We start from the raw sequence: 15,296 nt of genomic DNA, 5'->3' as shown, positions 1-15,296 counted from the left end.
GATCTAAAAGGATGATAGATGCTGGAGAGCTAAGAAAAAAATACAAAATCAAGATGTGGCTATATCATGTAGGTTTCATAGTCAAAATAATCCTGTTCAGTGACATGCTGATGATCCAAATCTTATAACGTTAAGGGATTGTGTAAATTTTTTACTTCAGACAAAATACAAAAAGTATTTTAAAGGATTAGGAAACACTAGAAGGATGGTACACAGGGAAAAAATTGAGTGGGAAAGCTGGTTATGAATCCACACATGCTGGAGAGGTACAATGGTTTAAATAAATATGCAATTTTGAAAGGAAAAGAAAAACCCTTGAAAGTGGACTCAGATTCTGTTCCAGAAACTAAATTACTATTTAGCTGTAGTGCCACACACAGTAAAAGGGATACTGTACTTAACTATAAGTGTTGCTATTTATTTATCTTGTATTTATCCTCTTTCTTCTGGTCGTATTTTAAAAAGCAAATCAGAAAGAGAAAATAAGATCAGCATTTTAATGTATTCACTTCTGGGCAAATAAGAAATGAACCATGATAATCCTATAGTGTGGATTAGAGCTGACGAATGGGTCATAAAAGCACAAAAAATAAGAATTTCAGGTCTGAAAATAGCATTAATTTTGCAAATCATATTAAAAAAAAAAAAACTTATCATGTAATGTTCTTAAGGAGATGCTCAGCTGAGCAAAAACTGTAATTAAAACTAAATACAAATCAAAATACTTTCCACAATAAGAAATGACAGTATCTCTATGAGTTGGTAATTTATGAGTATGCATAAATCACTCTAACTGGTATAAAACACAACAGGAAACAGAAATTTTATTTCCTAATCTTTACAACAACATTCTGTTTCAGGCATTGTCAGTTTTGCATCCTGAAATTGTTTTTTCACCAATCCATTTCTCTACCCTGCCTCAAGAAAGATTAAAAAAACAATTATTCCTGTTGAACAATATATTGTGAACCTGATTCCCCAGGTGGCTCAGAATGAAAGTAATCACCCAATATATTCACAATTATAAAGCTAAAGCAATTCAGGCTAATTTGGTAGGAAAATTCATGACATAGAAAATATTATCTCATCCATAACTGGCACCTCAAAAAGAAATTATTTTTTATTTTAGTACAGAATTTCTGCCGACTATAATGACCAGCAAGATGTTTTTTCCCTTCATGGATCTCAAACTACATGCCATGTAGTACATCAAGCACTGGCTGGAATTGTAGCAGGATGTTCCTGATATGACTGCATTCATTAAGCCCTTTTATATCTTCAGATTATTAAAGTTGATAATCAATACAGTGCACGCTGGAAATGATTTTTTTTTTAATTATTGTAAGGGTATTTACCTTAATGTGACCATGTCCCAAACCAAATCATAAATATACAAAAACCAAAAGGTGAATTCACTAAACTTTAGGAGTCTGCCATTAAAGGCTGACAATATGAATTAATTTAGGTCCTTCAAACATGAATCTTTGTCACTGAAAAAATATAGAATAGAAATTGTAACTCCTAAAATTATATTGCTTATTATTGCGACAATTTCATTACAGTGATAAAAAAAAAGATAAATTAATATATTCCCATGAAAAATATTATGTGCTAAGTACAGCCACTCTCTGTCTTTATTACAGCTACTTGAACATACATATTTCTATGTTATAGGCATGTTTAATACTTAGTTTTTTAAGAGCCACAGAGAAAAAAAAATTACGAAAGGCAGATTTTGCCAATAGCTCTCCTGGATTTTGGCAAAGCTTTTTTTCTAGGCAAATGTACTATAGACCCCCCAGAACAAGTATGGTAGCTTTCTAGAAAATCAAGCCAAAACTGGTCTCACTCATCTTTAGTTCTGGCCATCTGCTTGAGGCATCTGGTAACTGGGAACATTCACCCACATCCAGAACGTGACTGCTCTCTTGCCAATTATGTGCCTAGGTGACTGCCAAATTGTGCTTCTCCACTACTAACATGACAACTGTCAAAAAGAAGTTGAACATGTACGAATAAATCTAAATTAAACTAACATATTGCTTTCCCAAGTTACAGCAATAATTTTTTGGAGATAATTGCTTGATAATGGCAATGATAAATAAGTCACGTAACAAAACCTTTCTGAGGCTAAGAACTACGACAAGGATACTGAAGATCTAAGTACTTTGAAAAGTTATTTTTAACATTTAATCCTTGCTATTTTTTATGAGAACTAGGAAAAAAAATGCACAGTTATTATTTAAGAAAAAATGAAAACATGTAATATTAACAATATCTGATTTAAGAAGAAATAAAATAAGAAATCTGTCCCAATTCTTTTCGAAGTTTCTTTTAGAATTAATTCAAGTATATAAACTTTTTATATGTAGTGTAACTGCCACACATTAAAGATATTGCAAGAGGATTTGGAATGCCATATTAGAAAACACAACATAAATGGCAGATAAGAACACAAATGGTAAAGAAATTAGCAACTTCCATTGAAATTCAGCCTCTTGTCATGTAAACATAATTTTCTAACATCTCTGCTTACTCAAAAAGGAATATTTTGTGCACTTCATATTAGAAGAAGAAGAGAAAAAGAGAGGTAAATGCAATTACTGAAATTGTTAATTCCTTTACCAAGTATCATCAAACAATCTTTTTGTCTTCTTTTGGTATGGCATTTGTGAAAAGGTCAGATGTATCCAATAGGTAGGGAGTGTGCAACTGAAAGTTAAAAGCACATGAGGTAGAGATCTACAGACAGAAAATCTAAAATCAAAGCCCAGAAAAGTAAAGATCATGATAGTAAACTACTAGGCTACAACTAGAGGAAAAGAATCAACCCAAGAATATTTGGAGATTGTCATAGCGACTTCTTTTTTTTTTATAGTCCTGTGTGAATCTTCTTTCTTTAATTTTAAGGCCTATGGAGTAATAGAGCTCACAGTTTTGTTTTGCAGCAAGCTAGCACACAACATGCTGTGGCCCTTGTCCACAACTATGTCTCCAACACACAATGCTGCTGCTGCCAACAAATTAATAATAGTAAAAAAATTATATACTGTTTTTATCAAGCACTGTGATTATGACTGACAAACACCTTACTTCACATGCAATTGGTTCCATATTTATCTGCCATTCCATGGTCAGTCATGGTAATCCAGCTCAAAACAGGTTAGGAAACAAGCGCTGTATTCCTTCTTTTACAAAGCCTATATAATTTCCAGACACTGTATTGGACCAGCTAGTAGAGTTTACTTCAAGAAATATTTCATTTCAGGACTAGTTCTGCTATGAAAATCTGTTATACTATATTCTTGTGCTTTAACCTAAACTGGAACTTCCGCCTCAGTCAGAAACTTCCTGTACCTATTCAATAAAAACATCCCAGTTACATTTTTATAGAGAAAAAACCCAGATTTTTCTGTCAGTGCTTGAAATATGTCAAATAAATAAGTTGTTGCATCTTTTTATCCATCATGCTGTTAAAAAAGATTCCCAAGAAACCTTTTTTTTTTTTGCATCATACAACAAACAAGGAAAATTGCTTTATAAAATTGTCAGAAAGATAATAAATATTCAAACTCAAGTCTGTATATTTCCATAACTTACACTTAAAAAATAAAATAAAGAAAATAACCCCTAAGTGCTGTAGCTGCAATCAGGCAAGGTATGAAATGTCTCATGCCCGATTTTTGGTTTAGTGACATTTCCAGATTTCTGTCCACAGAACTACTCAAAGTGGTTATAATGACAAGAATTGAGAAGTAGCTCTTTCAGTTGATGTGTTTGAAAGGTAGCTTTGTATGAACAGCTGTGTTTTCAAAATGCTTGCCACCTCTAAATTGGTCCTTGTGAAGTGAACTGTTTGCCTTATTGCCAGCAGGGCACATTGCAGCGTAGCTGCTGCATTTTTAGTTTTTATCACTGTCTCTCTAACTGCTGAAGTGGAAAAGAAAGATTGCCAAAACCTGACGTGTTTCTTTTCCTTTCTGCCCACTCTGACTTGGTTCTTAGCTGTCTGTTGCTCCAGTGATGAGAAATGTTGCTCAGTTTATTCATTCACTGAATGTCTTTTCCAGCTCAAATACTGGTGATACCCTCTTGTAAACCAAGGCTCCAGTTGTCAATAGCACTAAATGAAACAAACCTAATTAAGACACCAATTATTGTCTACACAAGAGATAATTAGGCTGCAAAAAGTCACACATGTCAGGCTGCATTTTTCTACAAGAAGAAATAATACCTTAAAAGCAAGAGGCACACCATATTTAGTAAGTATGGATTGCAACAGGGATGGACTTTCAGAAGAAATGTAATACTCTGTCCACAAAGACCTAGTACAGGAAAATAATAATAAAAATACTGAATATCATTACTAACAAGCAATACTAACTTTTTAGATGCAGATTCTATAAAGACTTTTTTAATTGCAGATATTAGGAAGCAAACCATACCATTTTATCTGGATGAGGAAATACACACACAATCAGAATACACACAAATATTTATAAATGCAGCTGGGTAAAGAATTACATCAAAGACTCCAAAACCATGATGCACAGCTCATGCTGCTGCTTGTGTGAAAATGCTTATCCCACAGCTCAGCTTACTGGTGATAATTTGCTGCTGAGCCTCATCTCTACAAGCTTTTCTATTGCGAACCACAGTAGGAATGTGTTTTAAAAATCACTTGCATCACACCAATAATCTTGAGAGGTTACCAAAAGACACTAACAAAAGAGATGAAATAAAAACAGTGGGTTTGCTTAACTGATAATGCTGACATAATTGCATTATTTGAAATAACTTTTTTACAAAGAACATATCTACTTTTGCACAGAAACCTCTATGTATGTAAATCTCAGATACTTTAAATACTACTCAAAGGAACTGGACAAAGAACATTCAGGATATCCTTGTCCATCCTCACTAGTACCTTTAAAACTGGACATTTGAAATGCAAAACTTTCACATAAATCTGCAAATGATACAAAGCACTTAGCTTTGAAGCACTGGAACCCATGAACAAAAATTCTGAAAAACACTCTTTATTTAGTGTTATCAGTACATATTTGCTATTATAATTACATTAATGAAGAAAGGGAATCAATGCATTCCCAAAGTTCTAAGTCTCACAAAGTTAAATCCTTGTTTTCCAATACAAACATTACTCTTGATGTCACTACATTCTTCAAGGAATTTGAACTTCAATTATAATTTATAATGATGAGTGCAAGATATCCATTTACATGAAGTTTATTTCATTACAGTAAACTGCAGACCACTTCTCTGTTCAAAATGGCTGGTACAAATCTCAAGGTTAGAAACTAATTACATACACACAGACACACACACACATATAATCAATACAACCAGTTGGCATAAGCAAAGTCATGCTGCATAACCTGATTCTGGGGTTTGATCTCTTCAAATGGGTCCAGAAAACTTAATATCAGCAATCTATGTTTTCTTATCTTCTTTGTCAACATTGTATATCAGAGTCACACAGTTTTTGCCACTCAAATGATTCTATACTATTTTTGCCGTGTATTTCATTACTTCATTTTTTTGTGCACTATGCCATATGATGTGTGTTACAGTCATATGATTTAGGTAGTCCCGCAAAGAACAGGGAGTTGGGCTCAATGATGCTTATGAGTCCCTTCCAATTTGAGATATTCTATTCTATGATTCCCTGATTTTATGATTCTATCTTATAAGCCACCACGGATGTCCACAGTACTCCAGAAACATTCTTTTATTCCACACTTTGAATGTGAGTTAATATCTTTCATGTGAAACAATACATACACCTGCCACTATTTAAATACAAAATCTATCTGATATGAAAAAATATATTTTGGAAGAATGACTCTACAGACTGGGAGAGAGTGTGAAAATTATTCTACAATCTGTTATTCAAGGCACTCAACCCCAGTGAATATTTTACACAAGGCAGAAGCACTTTAACTGGCGAAATAAGGAAGATTTATGCTCGAACACCATATGAGCTGGAGCTGGTAGCTTATTAGCTGGAGCATTCACCAGAAAGAGAAAAGACATTGGACTAAATCATAAAGAAGAATTTCAGCCTGGATCTCTCACCTCTTCTTTTTTGCTCTTTTGCAGAAAGCCCATTCTAATATATATTACATGAAAATGTCCACTGATGCCTTTGGTTTTGGGTTGAGAATCCCACAAAAGCTGAAGTATAAATTCAGGAGGAGTTTATAAACTCAAATCCAGGAGGATGTGGGTTCTATGTACATGAAAATGTAGCAGTTCACATGCTTTAAGAGGTACAGCCTCTCAGGTACCAGGGACACACAGGAAAAGACCATCTTGGTCCGCATCCTTTCTTTCACAGTGTCCAATACCAAATGTCCAGGGAGGAGCAAAAAACCAGGTCAGCTATCTAATTATGCTTCCCCAGAATACTTTCCCAGTACCTTTACTGAGCAGAAGTCCCTGAGTATCACAGTGGGATCAAATGCTGAGATTAGATACCTGCAGTAGCAGTCTGTTGAGCCTCAATTAATTTACTATTTAGGTAAGGTTTCCAATGATGACCTTTCAATTATTAGAAGCTTACATTTTGTATTTGCCACACTTATGTATACATTTCTAATGTATAGTTCAAATAAAATTCCAGAAGGCAATGGGACATTTACTTTACAAAGTGCATCAAAGTGCATCAAGAACACAAATTCACACCCCCCACCATGACCATCCTCTTCTCTCCCTAAACAGTAAATTACATCTGCATGTTTGGAAAAACTATTTCCACTGAGATCTTTAGTAATTGGACATTACTCTATATAGGTTTATCACCTTGTCTCCTGGTGGCAAAATTAAGAGCAAGTTCCAGGCATCAACTGTTCAATGCAAACCTTTGGTTTTTTTGCAAACCTCCAGTTCATCTCATTTCCCAGAACAAAAGGAACAGATTAACACTTTTACTATTTCAGTCATTATGCCTTTGCATTTCAGTATAAACTGGTCCATTTGCATAAAAACATAGTATTAATCCTCAAAACAGCAGAATGTTTTCCGTATGTTTATCTCACATATTGTCTGTTCACTTTATTAATACACTTACATGATAAAAATAAAATATGAAATGTCCTTAAATGTACATAACACAATCAGCAGCCTCAGAGACTTGCCAAGTGTACTTCAAATTGTCCCAGCGCTCATCTAAGTCAACCCGGTCCTACACCTTTCCTCTGATCTGATACGGAATTGCATGTGTGGTCAATATGCCAAATTAACCTAGGCCTGGAAAGGAAACCTAAAATACAACACTTGACACTTGACTTTTGTAATTCCATCTATCTGTACCAGAAACACTTCAAAAGTTATTTATCAATGTCAGTGAAGCATTGATCTTAAGAGTTTGCAAACAATTTCACTGTGAATTTTAACACTAGAGGCAAGTCGAGAAAGGGCAAAAATGTGTACCATATGACAGTTTTCTGAGACCAAGCCCAGTTAAAGTTAGCGTGAAGTCTATCTTTTGAAGTAAATAAAGCAGTCAATGTGTACAACTTCATATATGAAAACACAGAAGCTTTTTAATTGTATGGCTTGGAACACAATATGCACTCAAAGTAGGATTTTTTTTCTCCACAAAAAGCAAGTACATATGAAAAATCTGAAGAGGACACATTTGACACGTCAAGATGCTAAGGTTTCAGTCTTTATGATAACTTCATACGTGAAGACAATCTGCAACTTCATAAAAAATTACAGATTCTTGCAAAGCTACAGACCAAATAAGAAATCGCTAGTGTGGATTTTTTTTCCTTATCACCTTAAAGACACTTTTCTGTTATTATTATTATTCCTTACAATCGAAGTCCTTGAAGCCAAAATAAGCAAGACAGCAATTAGCCTCAATTTGCCAAGATGACAAGCTATTTACTATGAGGTACATATTTCTTTCTAATGATTGCTTTAAAAAAAAAAAACCCAAAAAACAGTTTTCTTCCTACACAGCAGCTACAAAAAGAAATAGAAAATGATGATAAAACCTGTGAATTATCAATTTTGTCTATTTCTGTATAAATATCTCACAGGCTTGCCTAAGAATGTCATCATTAGGAGATTTTATTAATCCAACCATTCTATTTTCCTTTGATTACACATAAATTATGTTCTTTATATTTATAAATTTGATGCTCAGAAGGTAAATATTCATGCTCAGTAGGTTTTTGCTCAGTGTTCACATTTTCAAAGCCAACAGAACTCAGTCTGCTTCTAGAGATAACTGAAAGAAAAAATAAAATGTTTTACAGGAGCATAAAATATGTACAAAAACCTCACTGATATATTTTGCTTTATACTTTGTGGATCTTCATCTTTCTGTAGAGCAATCCTCCACTGGATGTATGACAAGCTACAAGTCTAAAGATATATTACTATATTAACTTCATTTATGCTATTTGGATACCGTGACAATACTCTAGGCACTACAGTCATTTTCTTTCTTACTTGCAATAATTAACATTAGAGAGCAAAAGATGGCTAAATTAATTTATAACTTTATAGTTTCTTGTACTAATTATTTCCACTTCTTATATTTTAGGTCATCCTGTCATTCCTGCAAACACTAATCAATCATGGGATTTGAAGTTAATACTACTAAATAAATGAATTGCTTAATCTCCTATGACCATCTATACATACTTCATCTTCACAAGGCTTATCAATTTTATGTCATCGAGGACAGAGTGACCTTCATTTCCACACGATGTCTCTTACTACTGGACAAATTGGTTACAAATTCATCACTTATCCTCAGGAAGAAAGTCCTTCACAATCATCATTTGACAAGTGCAAGTGTGTGTTTTATCAACTGACCAGGTCATACTGAATTCCAAAACTGTAATTGTGGAATACTAAAGGGTCTTTTACTTCTCCGAGCATTTGAGCTAAGATGAAGGACATGCAACTCAAAATTAATTTTCTACTTGGCCTAGTTATCACTGCACTAGTACAAGCTGTAGAAAAAAAAACAGACTGCCCAGAGTCATGTATATGTGAGATCAGACCATGGTTCACTCCCAGGTCTGTGTACATGGAGGCTCCAACAGTGGACTGCAATGATTTAGGCCTTTTTAATTTTCCAGCCAGACTGCCTGCCGACACACAAGTTCTACTTCTACAGACTAATAATATTGCAAAAATTGAACATTCAGTAGACTTCCCAGTGAATTTAACTGGTCTAGATTTATCTCAGAACAATTTATCCTCAGTGACCAGTATCAATCTTAGAAAGATACCACAGTTGCTTTCAGTTTACCTTGAAGAAAACAAACTTACTGAACTCCCTGAAGAATGTCTCTCTGGACTCCACAATTTACAAGAGCTTTATATTAATCATAATCTGCTTTCTGTGATTGCACCGGGAGCTTTCATAGGCCTCAATAATCTTCTCAGACTTCATCTCAATTCAAATGGTCTGCAAATGATCAACAGAAAGTGGTTTGAAGCTACTCCTAATCTTGAAATTCTCATGATTGGAGAAAACCCAATAATCAAAATCGAAGACATGAACTTTAAGCCTCTTATCAACTTGCGCAGCTTAGTTTTAGCTGGAATAAATCTCACTGAAATACCAGATAATGCTTTGGTTGGCCTTGACAATTTAGAAAGCATCTCCTTTTATGACAACAGATTTGTTAGAGTGCCCCACATTGCTCTCCAAAAGGCTACAAATCTTAAATTTCTGGATCTAAATAAGAATCCCATTAACAGAATACGACGAGGAGATTTTAGCAATATGCTGCACTTGAAAGAGTTAGGAATTAATAACATGCCTGAACTGATTTCTATAGATAGCCTTGCTGTTGATAATTTGCCAGATTTAAGAAAAATAGAAGCTACCAATAACCCCAGGTTATCATACATTCACCCAAATGCATTCTACAGACTTCCCAAGCTGGAATCGCTGATGCTCAACAGCAACGCGCTGAGCGCCCTGTACCGCAGCACAATAGAGTCCTTGCCTAGCCTCAAAGAAGTCAGTATCCACAGCAACCCCATCAGATGTGACTGCGTCATCCGCTGGATTAACATGAATAAAACAAACATTCGCTTCATGGAGCCGGAGTCCCTGTTTTGTGTCGACCCCCCTGAATTCCAAGGCCAGAATGTGAGACAGATACACTTTCGGGAAATGATGGAAATCTGTCTCCCCCTGATAGCTCCTGAAAGTTTTCCATCTACTCTGGATATAAAAACTGGCAGCCATATTTCCTTACACTGCAGAGCAACAGCAGAACCAGAACCTGAAATCTACTGGATAACACCATCAGGACACAGACTTTTGCCTAATACCGTTTCTAATAAATACTACATTCATTCCGAAGGAACATTAGACATCAGTGATGTAACGCAAAAAGAAAGTGGCTTATACACATGTATAGCAACGAATTTAGTTGGGGCAGACCTAAAGTCAGTCATGATTAAAGTGGATGGCTCTTTCCCTCAGGACAGTAATGAATCTTTGAATATTAAAATAAAAGATATAAAATCTAATTCTGTTTTGGTTTCATGGAAAGCAAGTTCCAAAATTCTGAAGTCCAGTGTTAGATGGACAGCCTTTGTGAAAGCTGAAAACTCTCAGGCTGCACAGAGCGCTCGAATACCATCTGATATAAAGGTATATAACCTAACACATCTAAATCCATCAACTGAATACAAAATTTGTATAGATATTCCCACTATCTATTCACAGAATAAGAAACAATGCGTCAACGTAACCACAAAAGGACTGGACTTGGCAGTGAAAGGCTATGAAAAGAACAACATAATAGGATTCCTTGCCTGCCTTGGTGCTCTTTTGGGAATCATCTCTGTGATATATCTTTACAGCTGCATCTCACGAGAGATGCACTATGATGTTGGACATAGCCATCTAAAGAATTACCTGAAGAAACAATCCTTTTCACTCAATGAGCTTTATCCTCCTCTGATCAGTCTTTGGGACATGGGCAAACAAAAAAGCACAGCAATGGAAGTAAAAGCAACAATAATAGGTGTGCCAACCAATGTGTCATAAATATGTCAGTACATCACTTAATTTCTGAAATAAGAAGCACATGACTGCATTTGTGCTGAATAAAAAGGTAATTAAAAAAAAGGATTTATTTTAGGAACCAGACTCCTGGACTTCGCTGCAGCTGACAAACGGGAATATGTACTGACTCAGTATAAGAGAAGAATTTTTCTGGCTTCTAAGGGTATTCTGCCAACCAAATACAATTGACTTCATTTTCCAGAACTTACACGGGACTCCTAAGTCTGGAATATAGTGGAAGTAGCCAAGAACATTTTCTGTATTTTTTTTTTAATTATTATATAAAAGTAGTGGAACTGAGCAATACCTCTTCCTGTGCTGTATTACACACACTAGCCACGAGATTTTGCAGTGAACAGATATACTAGGATTGACATTACATGGTGTAATGAAATGGACAAATTCTGTAGAGTAGACACAGTGAGTATGTGATTTTTTTTTTTATAAGGAAAATACATTTTTGATTAAAATCAAAATAGTTTTTGGCTTGTTTGTTTCTTAAAAAAAAAAAAAAAAACAACATTCTGGGAGCTCTTGTCTGACAATAAACAAACCCATTCTAACATCTGATAAAATATCTCCTTACACATTCTCCTGGTGAAATGCTGGTCTGAGTACATAGGATATTTTTGCTGGTTTTAGGCTGCATAACTCCAATAAGCCACAAAAATAAATATTTTTGTAAAGATAAATATATTTTTATAAATATAATCATAACCATCTTTCACACGTTGCTTGTCGTGGGAGGAAGAAGAGAGAAGGAGGGTGGGAAGGAGACATAAAACTGAGAGGGAAATAGATTTTTAGTTACTGATAACAGCAAGTTTTGAGCTGCTTTGGTATTTTCTCAGAAGCGTGAAAAATAAGTGAAATGTTTAGACTCAGATAATATAAATCCAATATTTTGTCTTCAGTCAAAAGGGTAATTCAGTTATCAGCAATGTCTAAACTTTAGGCTGGCCATACAAGGAACTCAGAGTTTGAACAGTTTAAAAGATTAAGGGTTTTTTTTCTGGACCTGTTCACTTCTGCTCAGCAACTGATTATAGTTTTCACAATGTAACAAGCAATAAATGACTGACAGAAATTTTAGTAGAAATGAAATGAAGCAAAACAACAAGAGAACAATGAATACCTGACTAATCATACTGAAGCTAAAGTTCTCACAGGAGCAGGATTTGGCCCATAAGTAGCAAATGTGCACAAGAAGCTGCCGATCAGAATGTTGATAACAAACTAAATCCAATTTTGTTAGGATGTAAAAAGGGACTGCTCCTAAGTGCAGCAGAGAAAAGGCATCTGACCCTTAAGATACCTGATGAAAATTCATGGTACCTCTTGACAACGAAAGCAACAGCAAAATTTTTATGTTATTTTGGCTCATATGTATGAAACCAAATAGGAAGAATGAAGAAAAAAAAATTATCATCACTGAATCTGGTGCTTAAGGAAGCAAATATTCATAGAATGCATAAGTAGCCTGAATTACAAAGTAAAAATAGGAGTAACAAATATTTCTTCTAAGTCTTTCGTTTTAAACTCTACAATTATATACATTTTATCTTTCTAGACTTGGTTGAACTAAACATTTCTGTGTAATCACTGACAGATTTTTTGTACGTAGAAAAAGAAGAGTTACTTCTTGTATTTAGAGTTACTTCTTGTATTTATACATTAGCTTTTCCACTTATTTATAGTTTGCTGCATACTTCCAAAATATTGGTCTATAAGCACTTGTAACATGTAAAAATATTTTCATTTTACCTAGTACTAATGAATAACTTGCTTTAATGTTAAAGATATCCTTTTTCTAGCTAAATCCCAGGATGTTAAAATTATGTAAAGGTAATTTTAAAGTTGTTAAAGGCAGAAAGAAGAACTTGATACTAATTTTAAACTACCAAAAAGTAGGATATTCATAGAATTGCTATGTTTCACTGAAGAAGGAAGTTTAAAAACCTGCTGAATTGCTATTGCATATAAAACATCCTGAAACTGAGCAGAGAAATGCTGTGATAGAAGGACAGATCTCGGCTCGATGGACAGCTCTTCCCAGGGAGCTGGTAGCTCAGGTGGGACCCACCACCAAGCAGATACGGCACTTGTCAGCAAGAACTGGCAGGTACATCTTGTATGTTAACCTTTGGAATCAAGCTACGCTTAGAACTTACAACTCTTAGAGCTTAGAAATGAGAACCTAGTTTTTTCAGGCAAAAACGCCTCTGCACAATGTTATGAAACAGCACACAAATGCAAGTCTAATGAGGAGCACTGATAAGAAGACTTTCCACCCTCACAGAATAAGTGCAGGATTTATTTACTTTATTTGAATATCTTATTTAAAGGGTTTTTGTTGACAGATAAAATGCAGTTTTATGCAGCAAAATCTGTAAAAAAAAGTATAGGAAGAACTTTCTAGTAGGGGTATAGCATACTTTTTAATAACCTCTTCATTTACAGGAAGGTTGTTTTTTCCACACAAGGCACAGAGCTAAAATTTTTCTGTCTTTTATTAATTGAGATGTTTACTCTCTTTAACAGAGGTAGGAACTGACAACAAGCTATATTTAATTTCCTCAGAAACAGAGAAAAGTGTTGTTAAACACCTGTGTTTCCATTTATTTAACAGATTTCTCTCAGGAATCCAATGCATTAAAAGCAGTACTTACTGATTATTCAAACCAGAAAACAGTAGCTCAGAAATAGATTAACTTTATCTTGGCATTTGACCTCAAACCTCATTCTGAAACATGCTACTAATGAAAGAGAGAAGGCAAACATGAGTGTTTGAAATGTCTGGCGAGGCAACATCCAAAACATAAGACTGAAAAAACAGACATTTTAATTTCAGTTCCCTTACTTCTTCCTATCAGTTACTAGACTGAAAAGTAGTGATCTGCTCATAAAAATACTAAGTATTTTCTTCTTGGTAAAACATTTACAAAAAACAATCCCAATATTCCATCAGCTAACACAGCCAAATATTATCTTCCATGTGTACATTTAAATTTCAGTTTTAGCTACAACGATGTGAAATCGTAACTCCAAATAGCAGCTAAAAAATCTTAGAGAACAGATCACAGAATAAACATTGATTTACACCCTAGAAAGAAATTTCTATTTCCAAAATTCACTAATAAAATTCATTCTGCTTGTGTAACCTTAAGTAGTGACCTCAAGATAACTTTAAAAAGAGATAGCGATTCTTCCCTCAGTCTTGTGCAGATCAGTAACAGAAGAGACACAATGATCAACAATAATCTTATAAAATATTCTTTTTTATCTGAAATCAGAAGAGACATTTCAGAAAAAGGTGCCTAAATAGTCTAGAAAATAAGTTCACATACTAGACAGTACCAGAAGAATTGAGGTCTGAGAGATAAAAAGTTGAAAAGCATAACTCTGTCAGACTTAAGGAACAATTGTTATTAGTGAACTGAATGGAGTAAAATCAGAGTAGGGATGTGGGACTGACAAGACACTTTATATAGCAGAAAGTGTACAGTAAGTATGAAAAGTTCAGTATGAAAATATTTTGAAGGATATAGTTAAATGAAACAGAGAAGATAGCCATTGAACACAAACCACTAGAGACAAACCAAGATTGACAATTCACCTAATGCTAAATATGAGAAAATTACCTGGAAACATATTAACAATTGCATGCAGTTTTTGTAGAGGTAAGAAACAAGATTAGTAGAAGCATATCCAGAGTAAAAAGTTACTGGTATTGCCTACTGAAGATCACGAGACTTCATCACAACATGAATTACAAAAAGACATCTTGAATAAAACTGTTGGAAAACAGGAAAAGTGATAGACAAAAGTAATCTTTTTAGAGCACCTTTGCGTCCCTCGAGCAACAGAAGAAAGATCTGGAATAAACTGCTAGGTAGGGTGAAAAAAAAAAAGCATCTTTGCATCTTTCTAAAATATCAGTTGATCTTCCATACCAATTGTTATGGTAGGTCAGTTGGTTGACATACCATATGCTTGAATAGCTTCTAGTTAGAAACAATGGGAACAAATCTGCTCAGGAAAAGGCTAAATAGATATAAATAGATAGTCAGGAAAAATATTAATCTACAATAGAAAAAGAGAAGAATTATCAAAACAGGAAAAATATTATCTAAACATTCTGTAAACATAAAATCAAGACACTGGGAACAAAAAAGTTCATGAAGCTTAAAAAAAAAAACAAAACTCATTTATATGGATAAAT

The 15,296-nt window shown here is 34.4% G+C and overlaps 2 protein-coding genes across 2 annotated transcripts in view; one reads left to right on the top strand and one right to left on the bottom strand.

The window, feature by feature from the left end:
• Nucleotides 1-15,296, bottom strand: part of IMMP2L (inner mitochondrial membrane peptidase subunit 2) — a gene marked incomplete at its 3' end in the record, with an annotated part of 446,458 nt that overhangs the window by 253,569 nt on the left and 177,593 nt on the right. The window lies entirely within an intron of this gene.
• On the top strand, nucleotides 8,930-11,056 carry LRRN3 (leucine rich repeat neuronal 3; the record flags this gene model as incomplete). The annotated part of the gene is made up of 1 exon (XM_080345533.1): nucleotides 8,930-11,056. One exon carries the CDS (start codon nucleotides 8,930-8,932, stop codon nucleotides 11,054-11,056), a length of 2,127 nt encoding a protein of 708 aa, XP_080201659.1.

This window comes from Nesoenas mayeri (genome assembly GCF_963082525.1).
Source record: "Nesoenas mayeri genome assembly, chromosome: 1".
Lineage (NCBI taxonomy): Eukaryota > Metazoa > Chordata > Aves > Columbiformes > Columbidae > Nesoenas > Nesoenas mayeri.
The sequence above is the reverse complement of the archived record's forward strand: the minus strand, read 5'-3'. Positions and strand labels throughout refer to the sequence as shown.